This window comes from Megalopta genalis, chromosome 6 (assembly GCF_051020955.1).
Source record: "Megalopta genalis isolate 19385.01 chromosome 6, iyMegGena1_principal, whole genome shotgun sequence".
Lineage (NCBI taxonomy): Eukaryota > Metazoa > Arthropoda > Insecta > Hymenoptera > Halictidae > Megalopta > Megalopta genalis.
Genome location: NC_135018.1, coordinates 4,623,517 through 4,640,892, shown reverse-complemented (window position 1 = coordinate 4,640,892; position 17,376 = coordinate 4,623,517). Strand labels below are relative to the sequence as shown.

Here is a 17,376-nt window from a genome sequence, read left to right as displayed (position 1 = left end):
CTGCGTATCGCATTGCGATCTCCGTCGGTCCCGGCAAGACAATGAGGGATCCGCGATCATTACTAGAAACGATACTCGCTTTCCGGTCGCAAATCAATTCGGTCTCGCGTTTATGGTCGCATCCCCGTGGCGCGGCCGGTAGTCAGGGGGATACTCGCTGGAATCATGGAGGCCCTGCCACGGCAAAAGCACCATGACTAGCTTGCTCGCACACACGCCGTCACGCATGCTGACCACAACTGTACGAGAGCTCTGAATCCAGGTTGGACCACCCCCGATTCCGAATCCAGAGCTACTAGTGCTACGAATTGTCGAGCCGTTCCTCTCCCAGCAAGTTTCGCGTGGCGAGTCTAGAGCGAATCGTGATTTTCATCTAATCTTCCTTTTCCTGCCATTGTCCACCGAAATACAATCCATTTCACAATATGTCCTCGTTAAACGATTCTTCTCGGATTATCGCCCATTTTTTTTTTACATATTTTAGATACTACAATTGACTTCTGTACGATCGCGTCGTGGATTCGATGTATACAATACGGTTTGATTTTCGGATTTTGCACATTTCGGACATAAACTTTGCGTTTGGCAAGCATGCAGAAGCATCGATGAATTTAAACCGATTTTTTAATGAATTATCTTAAAAGGGAAAGATGTTTGCTGTATTATTGACTTATATAAATCTGACTTCGCAGCATTTTAAACAAACGCGGACACATAAAAAGTAACGATACCACTCATGTTTCTCGTATAGCTTAACCACTGTTTAAGAAAGGAAGACAAGTTATTTTAGATTCTATCAAATCTTGTCCAGAAATACGACAATTTACGCAAACTTGTAACGCAACGTGTTGCTATCGCTTTATTAATCTTCCTATTATAAGTCGCAGGAAAGACTTGCAAAACTATGATGCCTCGCAGGAAAACCAATTAAGTGATCCCGATGTATGTTGCAGTCATAAACGATTTCATTATCTAGTAGAATGGCTCGCCAATCGCCAGACACAAACGAGATATCCATCCAATCGGTCATACTCGACTGCGTTACTAAACCATACTGAATCGAGCACTATTATCGGCAACTTCTTATTCCTCTGGCTCTAGCATCTCGGCCACTCCGATCTGCATTAGGACGATCCGGTTCGAAGGTGTTGATTGACTAGGCAAAAGGAAACAGACGCGAGGGTGAAGAATCTGGTGGCCCCGTACCACGTTTTTGTTAGGGGTTAGAAACAGCGTCGATCATCGAATCATCGGCGCACTGGCACGTACACGAGGACATATGTCGTGGTCCAGAACCCTCCATTACGATATTAGATCGAACTTATCGAGTTAGGCGGCTTTAATGCGCGAAAATAAAGCTGCGAGTGGTCCGCAACTGCTGGAGAAATTAAGGCAATAATAGGGTGATATTGAAAGATGCGGAACACATCGCTTCTATTATTACCTATGCACTTATTCGGTGTAATTAACGATTATAATATAACACTATTGTTAGTGTTATCTATGACTATCGTTGGTAAATTACGATTTCCCAGTGAAAAACCGCGGCTTCGTACGGGTTTGTTAATTTCTTTTAGCAAGAAACACGATTTCAAAGATTTGTTATTCTCTTCGATTTTGCACTTGTCTTATACCATAAATATGTAACGGTTCGCGGTTTGATAACGAAACATTTTTAAAAGCCGTGTATCTTGTAGATCATTTTATAATTTATAAAAAATGAAGACGCTTGTGTATCTAACCGCGCGAAGTTTCATCCTTTATTTTCACTAAATGAATTTACTAAATCTCTACATTGTATGAAGTATTTTATCATTGCATCCATTTGACAACAACGTACGAAATTTCCTACAAATTCGTCCTTAGAACCCCGATAACCGTAATTAACTTGACGAATACTTTCTAGCAAAAAAACATCGAAGAACGAACGTCGCCGCATTGACTACATGCATCACATACCTAGCCTTTAAAGTTGAAAACATATATCTGAAACTATTCGAACATATTCTTTTTTCTTCCAGCATTTAAGTTCCATATAATTCAATTTGTTGCTAAAACTATTTATAATATTTTAAAAAACCTTGTTTACAAAGGATTGAGTAATTAGAGATCGCCCGATCGAGGCAACCGAAGTTGCAACATCGCCAAACGATTTTCTGTAAAAATTAAGAAAGATACATTGTGGCACTGTAACGAAATAACAGCTCTATAATCGTACATTCGTGTCGCCCCGAATAATCGGGGTTGCACTGTATCAAGAAATTTCCGAAAGAGAGCTCGTACATTTAATCGTCCGGAGTTGTTTCGCGAAAATTGTGTGCAAGTCGCGGGGTCCGGGATCCACGCGACCGAATCCCGATTTCACGGCGGAAGATCGTCGCTCGGTTGCAGGGCTCGGTCCCCGTCGTCTGCAGAAAGGTTCGCCTCTCGGCTAATGCACTATCGATTTCCATTTTCCAGGCCACGGTGGAGTTAACCAGCTCGGCGGCGTCTTCGTGAACGGAAGGCCCCTACCGGATGTAGTCAGGCAAAGGATCGTCGAGCTAGCGCACAGTGGCGTCCGACCGTGCGACATTTCCAGACAACTCAGGGTATCTCACGGCTGTGTATCCAAGATACTGTCGAGGTGAGTACCGACACCGTTCCGGCGCCATCCAGGTCTCCACCGTATCCGTTACAACCGCAGCTCGCTCGGTGGTGTCTCGTGGTCCGACGGCAGCAGCCTTGCCTCTTCTTTTTTCCTCGTTTGGCGCTCGAACGATTTCCTCGATTGATTTGTTCGCTTTCCGCGGAGGTTACCCCGTCGCCGGTTCCCAAGGATTGATTCGTTGATGGTCGGGATTAGGATCATCTGGAAGACCGACTTCCGATGCTGATTCCGATATCGGATTCATGCCATGGTGTTCTACAGGAGAAAGCGAAATTGTTCTTATTGGCAACGAATGTTTAGTTGCAATTTCTTGAAGATCTCCCGACAGATATGCTTTCTACTTGCTGCGACAATTTTGTGTGATATTTTATTAAAAGGAATGTGGTTTTTTGTAGTAGTTCAGACTCTTAGACCGTAGATATCTGTGGACACGGCTGCAGATAGTTTGCCTGAAGCAAAGACGAATCATCTACGTGGCGTCACAGTGAACTCGATGTATAAGCTGTGCTGGTATGATATATCTGCCATTTCGAAAGAGTGTGACGCACGACGTTTTAGTATTCGACATTGATGAATATGCGAAAATGTTTAATTTTCGGAAAACAAATACAATGGATTAAATATGAAATGTGCATGGGGCGTATGTGGGAAAGATGTATTCCCACTACTACTTTGATTCTCTTTGCAGTCTTTGAAACAACACGCACGCGCCGTTATTTTCAAAAATGTTCAAAATTACGTTTACGCAACACGATGGTCTTTAGTGAATATGAGTAGATAGCATCTAAGATTTGAATTTGAAGCCGGATGCCATGCCAGCCATTTTGAATGATCATCTTTCTATTCCGCTCACAATGAACTATCTTCAGTGAGTCATCTTTGCTTCACTCATCTCTTTACTTTTCTATACACGCACTATACATGTGCCGTGTCTAGTAGTCCAAGTTCCATGTAATGTTTCTCAGCTAATATGGTCTAAGCTCTATACAATTCATTATATCGTTAAAACATCCATGTTTTGAAATACGGTTTTCATTGTAGTAATGATTATAAAGAAATGCAATCTCTTCTTAAATCTTTTTAATATTTTTATTTTACTTTAGCATAAATAAAAGACAGCTTCGATATTTCAATTATATTTATTGGAACAGTATGGGAGGTGTAGGCTTTATATTTAGTATAAAAGTTTAGTAACACAGTTACTGTTTAGTTTAGTAACAGTAGTTTAGTAACAGAATATTAGTCGACTGTGATTATATAGCAGATTTGAAACGGTATTTCATTTTTTATAAGCTCCTTATTGGTTCGACTAAGTCGTTCGAATATAGAGCTATCTTTTTATTACATTACACCATGGTTCATAAATATTTAAACATTTAAAACATCTTCAAAAATGAGATTTCTGCCTTAGAAACGCGTCTATCATTTCTGTCTTGTATCAACATATGCAGACGATATTACAAAATAAAAATCCTAACATAATAACAATTAGACAAAAACATATCCTCCAGGTACGGAAAAAATAATTTCCAGTGTTTATGCCTTGAGCGTTAGAAAATATACCGAGCACTTGTAAAAATGCATTTACTAAACATAATATATCGGTATACAGATCTCTACGAACGACTACAGTCAATCTTGCGAAAACACCGAACAATGAAAAGTTTCGATCCGAACGTGAAGATCATTTATAGTTCTTCTACACGAGCACAAGTTTGAAGTTCCCAAGTTCAGTGCCACGTCGACCTCGTTCAATCCGCGACCACCCTAAATTCGTGGAAGAAGAAAGATTCTACCCGGCGGGTACCTAAATCACCGATTCGAAACGAAAATCCGTGACGCGGAAGCGCGAATGATTTACTGGAAGATCAAGCTCGGCTTGCCAAACGTGACACCGTAATTTCCGCGCGGCGAAGTGGTCGAGGCCGGTCGGATCAGCGTCGCAAGAAAAGAAGAGAAGAGAAGAAAAGAAAGCAACGGCGGAGGAAAAACAGAAAGAGAGGAGCCCGGTCCTCGGTGCAAAAAAGGCGACTATTCCTGGCCCCGGAGTGATTTAATTAAAGACGCTGTTAGGACCACGAGGCGAACGAATCCCGGGGACGAAACTGCGACGCCGGAAGGAAGGAACCACCCTTCTTCCTCCCCCGGCAGGGGGTGCCAGCGGGTGCGACGATATGCGGTTTCCATGTTTTTTCCACCCTCCGCCCCGCGTTACATAACGGGTGGCCTCGTGCCGTTTTGATGGCCCGAATGTCATACGTCCCCGCCGCTCGAATATCATTGTCATATACTACGCTCTTTCACGTACGGTCCCGATGTACTATAATAGACCCGGCTCCATTATCTTCCCGCCTCGCGTCCAACGTGAGATCACGATTTCGACTCGTGTGTTTTGCGAGAACCCTTGAAATACAGCATTGAAATCAATAGCTATCGGACGTATGCATCGAAACGATTTCGATCAGAGTTGAATGAAATATTCTTCTTTTTTCCTTGGTGCTTATTAGCTACTCTTTAGGTCGTTGTCGTATTTCATTAAGTAATTTGTTGGCCCTTAAAAAAGTCTTGGATGTTTTTAATTTGTTCTTGCGAAGTTAAGTCCAGTGGGGCGTTTAATTTATATTTCATTCTATTGTTTTGGTATTTCCTGCATCAAAATGGGAGATGTTTGGTTGTCAGTATTTTCTTGAGCAGGTGCTCACGAGTTACTTTACAGTGTCATAATCTGAGTCCTGACGTAGTTATTCTCTCCCTTCTGTTCGTATTGTAAGATATTAAATAATATTTTTAATATAGTTCGCCTTCTTCTAAAATATTAGTTTGATTAAACAAAGCGGTAATTGTAAATAGTATCATTGAGATGGAAAATTTGAAGACAGTGATTTGGAAAATTAAAGACTTGGTTGCCATTATACGTTCCAGACTCGATCCTGTCGTATGTACTTGAAGTTCGAATTTCCATGATATTTTGTTTCGAAAATTGTAATCTACGAACAACTCTGTTTAAAGGGAAATTGCCACATGGCTGTAATTAAACGCGAAGCTTTAAGGGTTTTACTCAAATTCAACGGTCTAGCGATTTATCGCGACACGATATTAACAGCAATGTGTTATGAACAGAAATTAACAGTTATATTAATGTCTGCCGCATTTATTTCCGAATGGATTTATCGCCGCGTCAGATCGATAATCTGAACCGCGATATTCCGCGATTGGCACGGCCAACTGAGGTGCAAATCGAAGGAAAAAGAAACGCGGTCGTACAGTTTCACAATCGATTTCCTAATAGCTTATTCAAAAACATCGGCATGAATAAATTCAACTAACCTGAATAGAGCGACTGATTCTTTTTCTACGTGATCCTAGTATTTCTCTCATATCTGGCTAAAATGTCGGTCGAAATCGGAACTTTGTAAGGCAAAGAAAAGAAAAATATTTTATTGATTGTATCCCATAGTAATATTGCCCGTTTCTCATATATTGTATTCTTATTCTAAAATGTTTAAAATTTGCCTACACATTATTTCATTTATTCTCAAGTTTGTCACGATACTTTTTCTAGTTTAAATAAAGTATTAACACAGCAAATAAGGTATATAAAGGCATACAAAGTATTAACATTAAAACACATAGTTCCAAATTATTTTGGAAACAAATAATTTATGTATGTATTACACGTTGCAAAGTTTCTTTGTCCTGAAACCATACGAACATCGTACAACAAGCGGTTAACATTAACCATATCAAATTACCGTTTTGACAATTTTGATTCCACGATTATTGAAATTGTGAAAACACTTTCATCGAAAATCATTCAATAAATTTCTTCATTCGGACACATAGTGATATAAAAATTGCGAAAAATCCATGTAAATCCAATCTTGTAATTTTTATAAGGCAACGCATCAACAAGTCACTTTTAGCGCTCGATGCGGTTAGCGTTAAACAGACGAAAGTTCCGCGTATTCTGTAGTCCGAGTCGATGACTGCTTCGATCGTCGAGACAACGCTACAAACGAGTACATTGTCCTATTCGAGCTTTACAACCGTTAAGTTTTACAGCCCGAAAAAGCAAAACTGTGTCGAAAACGGTGCGAGTCCTCCACGACGAGACGCTGTTAACGCCGACCCGCTGCTTTACGCAGTCACGCGTCGCTGACACGTCGCGACGGAGCGCGTCGGCGTCTTCGCGGAATTGCAACGATTCCGACACGCGGTCTCTTAAACGCAACGGATGCGACCGATTCCAGTGAGTTCGTAAACTTGTGAAAGACGGTGCTGAAAACTTCCCGCGACCCTTCGAACGCCATGCTGCGCCGCACCGTCCCGTTTGGACGAAAAACCTTTTTCGGTCGTTCGCCGGAGGCCGAGGAAAGTGCCCTTTTTGAGAGGAGTTTAGGGGAAACGTCAGAGAATAGCCCTTTGTGCGAGCCTCTGTTCCACGCAGAATCTCTGCGCGTATGGATTCTGTCTTTCGTCCTTGGTCTCGAGTCTTTAAAGAATAGACTTAAAAATGTTTGCGTAAATGTTTGAGGTTTATATTAGTTAAATCTTTCGGCATTTGATTATCTTGAATATCACTTGTGTTTTTTATTGTTGGTTTTAATGCAGTATTAAATGTACAGTGTTTGTGCATCCATTGAAAGTATTTTTGTGTGTTAACAAATTTAGCGGAACAGGATTTGGCAAATGTTTCCTCTATTTGAATTCTTTCTTAGCTACTATCGAGTGAAATGTATTGTATATTATACCTAAAATTAAGAAATTTAAGTTCACACTTTTTATAGTTGTACGCGAATCATGAATGTTTGTACATTTAAACAAATTTGCACGTAATCGTACAAATAGAAAATTATAATAGAATTCAACATAATGTGAATATATCTGTAATTTGTCGAAATTATCAAGTTTTATCATTTCTGCACTCGTTTAGAAAAATATTACACACGTTCATAGTCTATTGATCGCGTTTAATCTTAACTCTGTTGTATTTTCAAAGAGAACATTTACAAACGCATGTTAGATACAATTGATCGGAAATCGAATTTTGAAGCTCTCTCTCTCTCTCTCTCTCTCTCTCTCTCTCTCTCTCTCTCTAACATCTACATCAAAATCAATTTTTCATGAAAATCTAAACTATAATTCGTGAACAGAAAATGAACAACGATTATTACGTCTAATAAAAATGATAAACAGAAACCATATTATGGATAACACGATTCGCGCGGATTCCACTTGCCATTGACGAGCCGATTTCTGTTTTAGCCGACCCCGTTTAAAATCGAGATTAACGCACCGAGGGCGAACGATGGCAAGCGCCGCGCTGGGTAAATTTTAAAAATCGCACGGCTTAATGGCCATTTCATGGTGGAGCATGGGGGCGGAACAATGAGGGCCGAATATCAACGGGTGAGCATTGACATGTGCACCGGGAATAGGGTTTTACGGCAGATATAATCGTATAATTTCGAGCGGGGTGACACGAGCGACGCCTGTTTAAGGAAACCCTTCTGCTTTTAGCGGCAGGTTCAATCGGTTTTTTTTTCTTTCTAACCGTTGCACGGGGTGATATTGTTCGCGGGTCGTAACATGATTTAATGACGTGTTCTGTTAACACACAACTGACTGTACAGTTTTCAGACGATTTACGAAAGATATTTCCGTGGCCCCGAAATTGCATCGAGGATTTCAGCACTGAAATTGAGTCGTCGGTTAAAATGACTGGTTTTAAATTTTTTGTTTCACAGTTTATAAATTCATGAAGATTCTTTTACGGTAAAAATGATTTAATATTTCGGACGGCTATTAAACCAAATATCGTGACCAGTTTCAATGAATACGGCCTTGTTAGTTCTACGGGGCAATACAAATTAATCAGTTTTATTGTAGTTCTATCGTTTGTTAAAGTAAAATAATTCCATATATAATATCCATGGATGACAACAATGAATAGTTCTGCAAATACTATGGGGTCTTTACAACTGAAAATTGTTTAAATAAGTTCTAAATCCGTAGTTTCTGTTTAGATCTTGTTAACTGGATTATTGCTTGAAAAATTTAACACTGTTGTTGTTATATCACTAACGAATGTTCCAAATAATGAAGAAAAGAAAGTGCACCAAAAACTGATTACGACTAGTTCGTAGCAGTTCAAGTAGGAACTGCTTACCTTACATAAAAATCAGTTTATCAATGAGATACACTTCTTGAGATACAATTCTGTGATAACACATTTTCGTCTTCAATAATTTCTCTAGTAGAACGATACAATTTTTACCATTCGTGTGTCTAAGTTTACTTTCATACCCACAGTTTGCTAGCCGACGAATTAAATGTTGCTTCAATTTAGAAGAAATTAATAACATTCATGTTTAGCAGATAAATATGAAATCTTCGTCACGAGTCTCGCTCTTTGTTATAGTGCAAGGTATTAAGTATACGTGATTGCCTAGTTTCTTACGTGTTGTCCAACAATAAATCTTAATGTTGATCGACGGAAAACATCGACTGGACCGAGTGTCGTAGTTATACAACCAAGAGGAAATACGATTCCCGCGTATCGTTCTCAGACGCCAGCTTCCGGGCTCGGTCGCGACTCGCACCAAAACATGATATCGAAAGGAGATCTACCGTTCCTTGTGCGAATGTTGGTGAATCGGTCGAACGGAATCAAAGGGAACGGGCGTAAGAGAGACGAGGGCGATCGTTTTTCCCGCGGTGGGCGGCCAACGTCGGAATAACGAATCGCCGTCCAGCGGCGCGTCAACGACCGGCTGTTTTAAAACAAACGGCCTCTGCCTCCCCGCTGTCGCTCCCCCTACCATTCGCTCTTCCTCTCTCTCTCTCTCTCTCTCTCTCTCTCTCTCTCTCTCTCTCTCTCTCTCTCCATCTCCCGCTTACCGCCTCTCTACGAACGTGTGGCGTCTCTGGCAGCCTCCCACCAGGCCAGGTTATGTGCTATGCGCGCGATGGCCAATCGCGATTGGCCCGCCGTGAACGCACCCTTTGTACCTAATTAGTTAAATAATATCTTCGCTCGTGCTTAAATTCAATTACGGTAGAAAGCCCGCAATAATGGCGCGCTTGTGGGCCGCCTTGATGGATGTGGGTCCGCCGCCACCGCCGCCGCCGCCGGCGTCGGCTCTGGATATCTCGCCAATTTTGTACGCGCTCAACGCCGTGACCGCTTTGCTAGCGGATTTTAAATCACTTGCCCAAAACGATCCAGCGAAACGGATCGGGGGTATCGTTCCTTTGAGTTTGATCTTACTTAGGTGGCCACCGGCCTTCGGATACGTCCACGCGTTTGATCGACACCCGTGAAGCCGCGTCCATCGTTCTCTGGAATGCTAGATCCTTCGGCTCGTCGATCAACATTGTCAACTCAGTTCCCAGTTGGAATATCTCGTCGTGGTAGAACTAAGGGATCCGTTCAAACAATGGCTAAGAGTTTCTTTGGGCATATCTCTGATTAGAATTTCGCAGAATCTGAATAAATCTGGTCATGTTTGTAGCGAGAAAATAATAGAAAGCGATTCCCTGATTCGATCGGAAATTGTAAATTGTTGATACCTACTTTAAACAAATATTAAGAAGATTTCAACAGCGCGATGAAGCATTTTAATACTTTTTAATACTCGGACCATGAAAATAATGAAACAAAAATATCGTTCTTTCGTTAACAAATTCGATATGTTGAAAAGAATGTATCAATATTCATTGTTCTACTGTTCGATATTTTGCATACTCATTTTAGTAACATATTCTTCAAATCTTAAATTTTTCACATCTTGTGCTCAATAAAAATGATTTCAATCAATATATTGGAACATGACTGTGTTACACAATAACTGATTGTAAAACGTGACAAATTCCTAATTTCCGATAATCAGTTGTAAGCGATAAAGATATGAAATTCTTTTTAACACATTCAAAACTTATATGAAATGTATCGAATCTCATCGAGCTTGCTGTAAAAGAAATTGTTCCAACAAGTGGAGTCTGTTATTTCGTGTGACAAGTGGTTGATGAAGTAAAAGTAGATTTCTCGTTACGGATCGTCAATTTGACAGGTTGATCGACAAAAAGGAGGTATAATTAGTAGGCAGGGAATGGCACAAACAGAAAGCGATCATAATCGACATCATTAGAGGAAAGCACAAAATCGATCTCGCTCACTGAATCGTGAACATCCGATTTACTGTTTGATTTGCAATTGGCTATAGATGCGTTAGACCTTAGCATAAATTGCAGCAGAATATTTGTACGACTGAAAATTACCGCTAGGTATCACTACTAATTAATATGAAAATGTATGCATAATTAAAATAGACTGACAACTTCCAATTTAAACAGAAGTCGGAATTTATTACATTAATTCATAAAAAGACGAAATAAGCCAGGGGATTGGACTGTGTTCACGAAAAAATTATCGAATTATTTGTAACATAGAGAAGCTAAGGTGTCGAAAATTAGCTAGATAATGTGGCAAGAAGATGAAGTTGTGATAAATGATGACAGCAACGTAGCCGCGGAACTCCAGTTCCATGATCCTAATCGCGACAGAATCTTTTCAACGATCTATCAGTTTGATCTTTCCTGTCCGCAGGTATTATGAAACCGGCAGCTTCAAGGCTGGCGTCATAGGTGGTTCCAAACCGAAAGTAGCAACACCACCGGTCGTTGAGGCGATCGCGAACTACAAGAGGGACAATCCGACAATGTTTGCTTGGGAGATTCGGGACAGGCTGCTCGCCGAAGGCATTTGTTCACAAGACAACGTGCCATCCGTTTCCTCCATTAATCGGTAAGTCAAACCATTACGTTGAACACATACAACTCCAGTCTCAAAAGGAACAACTCATGTGACATCCTGAAAGTAATTTAGTGTTCGAGGTCTTCTTACAAAAACTTACTTGGTTTCATATTGTACAGTATAGGTCAATTTTCTTGGTCCATTGCATTTGCCCAAAGCAGAACGTTGTACAGTTCTAATATTATTACGATTGGCGAACATTGTTATGTAACAAAAAAATGTAAAATAGAGGAATTGGTTGGATTTTAAAGAAAGAATATATTATATATTGTCAAATTAATGCGTTATCCTTAAGACAAACGTGAGTTTAATCGTGCAAGTAACGAGAAAACAACGTTCGAATAATTAAAAGTGATATTATGTAAATGTTAGTGTATAGTTTTTCTAAAATTATTACCATTTGCTTCTTTCAATGTAGAATATACTGAGTGTTACCTAATAACATCAACCTGAAGTAACTCCATTTCAAGTATTTCACGTAGCAATTTGAAGTCATCGACCAGTGTATTCGCTGTAAAAGTGAAACATTCGCAAATCGAATTTCCCTTATTATGAATTAAAAAACGTTTCTACGTATTAAATTCAATTGAAAGTCCTCGCACGAAGTCTGAAACGAGCTCGACTAGCCAACTTCGTCATGCTGGAAGTAGTCATTCCGATCAATCATTGCCTGTTCGCGTTTCACTGATCGGCGAAATCGAGCAGCGAGATCTATCGTCGAGGACCGCCGAAGAAATTAAGTGCTCGCGGCATATGCTGCAACCAATTGCCAATGGGACCGATTAGTTATCTAACACCGGCTCCGAGGGGCGCGAGACGCGACGGCACCCCTGCGTTTGCATCTAGATAAGTGCACACCCGGCTCTCGACACCCCGATCCTATTGACCTTTCGCAGGTTCCTCCGGGAATGGGCCGATTAATTCAAGTGTTTTTACGTCGCCCGGTAGATCGAGCCGGCGGGGGAGGGGTAGTACAGGACTAGAACACAAGTATCCACGGTAAAGGGATGCTCTACGAAACAGGGAGCACGATCCCATGAGACGGCATTACAGCGTATCAGCACCGCACAAACTGAACGAGTGGATCAACCCCTCTTTCGAACGACAGAAAAGCCAACGGGATGAGAGAAAGAGCATTCGAAAGGATAGGAACGAGGGACAGAGAGAAGCCGATGGAGAAAGAGAGAGAGAGAGAGAGAGAGAGAGAGAGAGAGAGGCGGACAGAGAGAGCAGAGAACCATTGATCGACACACATATGTCCCGAGATTTAATCAGTCGCTACTTAAGACCTTATCTCCCATTTTATCCGACGTTCCCTTGTACGCACCTACTTCGCCGGTCCTCCCCAAACGCTCCATCTCAGCCTCCCTACAGGCCGCAGGCCTGATAATGTAATCGAGCGTAATGCGGATCGAATTGGCCTGCAAGTGAAATCCACTAACGTGATTTCCGTCGGCCACGGGCGTTAATGGAAACGCACGCAAATTAGTTTGGCCCAAGCACGACGACCGGAAGTGTTACACGCGACGATTTAAGGCACCTGGCTGCATCTTAATTGAAGCCGCGATTCTTCCGATTTGTCTGTAGAGGTTCATAGGTTCATGCGTGATCAGCTTTCAGTTTTACAACTGAAATAATTCATAATTGTTTGCCTGTGGATCTTTGTTTGAATACATCGATCATTAGGTGACAATGATAGGTGTCAACTCATAATCTTCTACATTAATAATGGCCATTGGAATAGAGTTATGAGAACAGAAGAATTCTTCGTTGACGAAACATCTGCAGTGTAAAATGTTTCTGCGCTTTTTTTCAAGTAAAAGTTTTGCGGTGATTGGTCATGTACGAAGTTGAACGACGGTTAACGAATGTTCCGATTGGTTTATAGATGTGTCCGAAATCGTCTTAATCGCAGTAGTGGGGAATTGTCAGCGAAGTCGTGTCTTACGGACCCGTATTGTTAACGCTGTAATTTATTAATGAAGGATCCTTGTTTATAGATTTGTCGCACGTCATGTCCGTACGTTTGAGTCGTGATTGTGGTAGTTGTAAAACGGACCGACCTGATTTTCGTGCGTTTTCTTGTTTCCCGGTTCAGCCTCAACGATCACGTTCACCATCAATAACATTTCCTCAAACCATCTAACTACTGTAACTTCGAAGAAAGTCATCATTATTACTTAGAATAATTTGAGCTGAGAATGTTATTTCACAGGCGTGCCAAATTTGGAATCACAACACCCGATACCATTCTTTCGAAAACTTCCCAAAAATTGCATTATAACCATAACGTAAACTAGGGGCCACTTAAGCATTCATCGAGCACATATTTCGAGCGTTCTGAATAGACGAAGACGCGAACAGTGTCGTCATAGCCACGGTAGCGTGAAACGTGGGCGTATGTAGCTACAGGAATTGCTTTCTGGCCGAGGTTTTCGATGTGTCTAGGATTGCAGTAGAGGGTGCGGCGGTGGCTTGTTGCTCGAGTGACTCCTCCACCTTCGAACAGTCTCTCTCTTTCTCTCTCTCTCTCTCTCTCATTCTCTCACGCTTTCCCCAGGCCAGTCTTCTCTCGTTCTCTCCATCCACCTTCTCCTTTTCCTCCTTGCCCGTATCCCCCGACCGAAGGCCCAGATGGCGGGTATTGATCTGAATCCGGAGAACAGATCGCCTGGAAAAACTTACCCCGCGGATACTTACCTACCCACCTCGCTATCTACATGCTCACCTAACCAACCTAGCTGCACCCACTCACGTACACCGTGCCCGCAACCTCTCTGGGCTCGTCTGTGTGCACGTAAATGTATTTCCGGTCGGCGAGCAATGGATAGAAGAGAAGGCTGATGCTCCGCCGCCTGAAATGCGCTCCACGGGAAACGTGCTCTCACCCCTTAAGTGATTGTTCACGCCGATTGATCGCGAGACCCGGTCGATCGATAACACGGTTACGATCCTCGAACAAATCACCGTTCAAAATCTTCATAATCGCTCGAGACGTATCCTTTTTTTCGTGCTCTCACTGGTAACTGCCCGGTGCGGCGGGTTGCGAGCGAATCGTGAAACGCAGAGGGTTTCGCGAAGAAGCGAGTGAAAATAAGACAATTTGAAGTCTCTGGTCCATAAGAGACGGGCTGGTTGACGCGAAACGACGTCGAGATATCGGGCAAGATTTCTCTCTTGCGGCGGCGGCGGCAGGAACCGGGAATATCAGCGGCCACGCCGGGATTTCTCCCATTATGAGCGTGTCTCGGTTTTTCTAGGTTCGGGCTGGCTTTCGTGCGGAGAAATAATGATACGGATAATATAATGTATTGTCTCGCTTCGCCGGGGCACTCCGAAATGGGACCGTCCGCGAGCCAGAGACAGAAGCCGGCGGAGAAAGGAAACGGTGCCGGTAAAAAAGACCGGCGAGGAGGGCGAAATAATGGAGTGGCTTTCGCGAAAAATAACAGTTATATATCCTGAGGATGAGACGGGATCGAGGATGGCGGAAAAACAACCGGAGAACGGGGATAAGATTGGACGCTAACTGGCCGGGGCTTATTTCTGCTTTCGGGCATCGTCGGCCAGGCAACCCTTCCATTCGCTTTTTCCCGTTCTCTAATGGACACGAACGCGTCAAATTCATGTCGCGGTTCATTCGCTCGGCAATCTGTACCTGAAACTACACTTAACCCTGCGGAGATCGCTATGTATTTCGAACTAACGCTAACTGTTGAAAATCAGCGTGATTTTAACAGCGAAAACAGCTTAATTTAAATAAAGTCTTTATAACTAGTTTCGTCATATGCAGGAAATTTTATTGGGACGTACCTATTGATTGAACTGACAAATTAACCAGTTGTATAATTCTAAATGGACTTCTGATTAATCCTCTCTTTAATGCTTAGATCGAATTCTATCTTGCGCATAAACTTTCTTTCACATATTCTTGGATCTATTTATTTGAAGCCAACGTTAATATCTTCGTATTAATCCCAATACAAATACAAAATTATTCGAACAGGCTGCTATAAAATTAGAATCTATTATGGATGGGGCATTTATAATTTTAGATCAAAATGATCGAAGTTTGACATTCGGGGATTAATGAATAACTTCCATTCGAAGACCAATAACATTAAATCTTTGTATGCGTTTCATTAAATCAAGTAAATATTAACTAAAGTTTTTTCTAATTATGCTAAGGCATTTTCTTATAACGCCTTTTAGGATCGCTATTCGAATGCAGAGTCCAAACCTTTGCTACGATACCAATTTTAATAAAACCAAAGGATTGCGTGTACTTTTAAGCAACGTATAATTTTGTTTAAATAGGTGCGAGCTGTAATTATTGAACTTATTCTGTTACATATTGTTACATATTATGTACTATGTTCTTACTCAGGAGGAACATTGTCTACTTCTCGAACGCGTGTACGTATTATTCTATAGTTTTCACTGCCTTTTAAAAATAACATGACCGTATTTATGGCCATATTGTACGATTTTTAAGAATCAATAGGTATATCCAGTCATTATTCACAAAGGCATCTGTACAATTTCAACAATTGTAGAAAAGAAATTTGGAATTCATCTAAATATAACAATGTCATATCATAATAGTGGGAACAAATTGACAGTATAGTTCAAAACTTATCCATTAATGTTTCTAAATGGCTCATAAAATATCATAATAGATCCTTAGGAAACCTCTATTAAAATCTTTTGTTCTCTCGAGTGTTTTAAATGCATCTTCTCACTTTTTTATCACAAATGTATAGAGTTTGCAGTCTAGTTATTACACTGATATGCCATTGGCGCAGTAAAAAATGATCGAGGATACGATTCAGGCCATTTTCACTAAATCTGCACTCTACCGTCGCCAAGGGATGATTTCCGAAATGTACAAATCGTGGTTGCCCTGTAGAAGATTGGTCAATTAGCAAAGCCGAACGGGAATGGGAACTATTCCAGCCATTCGTCAGGAGCGTTAAGATGGAGGCCAACGAGGCCAAAGAAGTGGAAAATAAGAAAAGAGGAATCGCCGATGGTACCGCGGCGGATTTCGGGAGGAAATATTGATAGGCTCGACTTGGGCTGCGGAGTCACGCTCGAGTAGCCGGCTCTCAGTCGAGGTCTATCTTACACGTACACAAACTCGGGGTTCGCTCTACTCTCTGCTCCGTGGATCTCGTTCCCTCCCGGCGGGTTTCTCCTCGTCGTGCTTGCCTTCTTGGTCGAGCACAAGTCTCAGGGGCAGATCGATAAGGAGCGAGGTTCGCCCGAGGGCTTTACGCCGGGTTCACAGCCTCCTTCCTTCTTCTCGTTTCCTCGACGCAGCCACCGACGCGACGTAACGGTCTCGCGTGTGCCTAGCCTTCGGCCCTTGTTGCGGCTTCAAAGTCGATAGACTAAGGGAAGACTCCCTCAAGTTCCTGCGTCGCGTCGTTTCGCTCGTGAGCCCTGCCGCGATCGGCCCCGAAAGACGGATTTCTGATTACTCTCCCATCGCCTTCGCGCGGATCCTTATTAGCCCTATACGGGCCTCTATTATCCGAGATCGGTGGACTCTACGCGTCGCGTCCACCCCGTCGATTTAATTCGACGTAATGATCGGCGAAGCAACAACAGTTGGCAGGAAATCTGTCGCAGCGACTCTCGCTGGAATTGTATCAATCTGTCATCGCTCTGTCCGGTGAACAGTAGTAACCCGGACGGTTCGCTCGCTTTCCTCTTCTGGTATCGCGCGGGTCAATCTCTCGTAGAGGCGCAACGGGGTCTGGTTCGCTCTCCATTACTTCCATATCATTTCGCACCCCCGGAACCTCCGAGCAGCGCGAGACCAGCGAAGCCATATGGCCGGCTGTTCTCCAGCGCGGCAGAGACGGGGCAGAAGGGGGCCCAGCCAATAGGATGGCTGCTACTTTCA

The 17,376-nt window shown here is 42.2% G+C and overlaps 1 protein-coding gene across 6 annotated transcripts in view; it reads left to right on the top strand.

Moving 5' to 3' along the window:
* Nucleotides 1–17,376, top strand: part of sv (paired box protein shaven) — a 248,830-nt gene that overhangs the window by 198,784 nt on the left and 32,670 nt on the right. For all 6 annotated transcript variants that reach the window (XM_076522549.1, XM_076522547.1, XM_033476260.2 and 3 more), the window contains 2 exons: nt 2,461–2,626; nt 11,259–11,456. In XM_076522549.1, the coding sequence (XP_076378664.1) occupies nt 2,461–2,626; nt 11,259–11,456 (364 nt within the window). The remainder of the gene's footprint in view (nt 1–2,460; nt 2,627–11,258; nt 11,457–17,376) is intronic.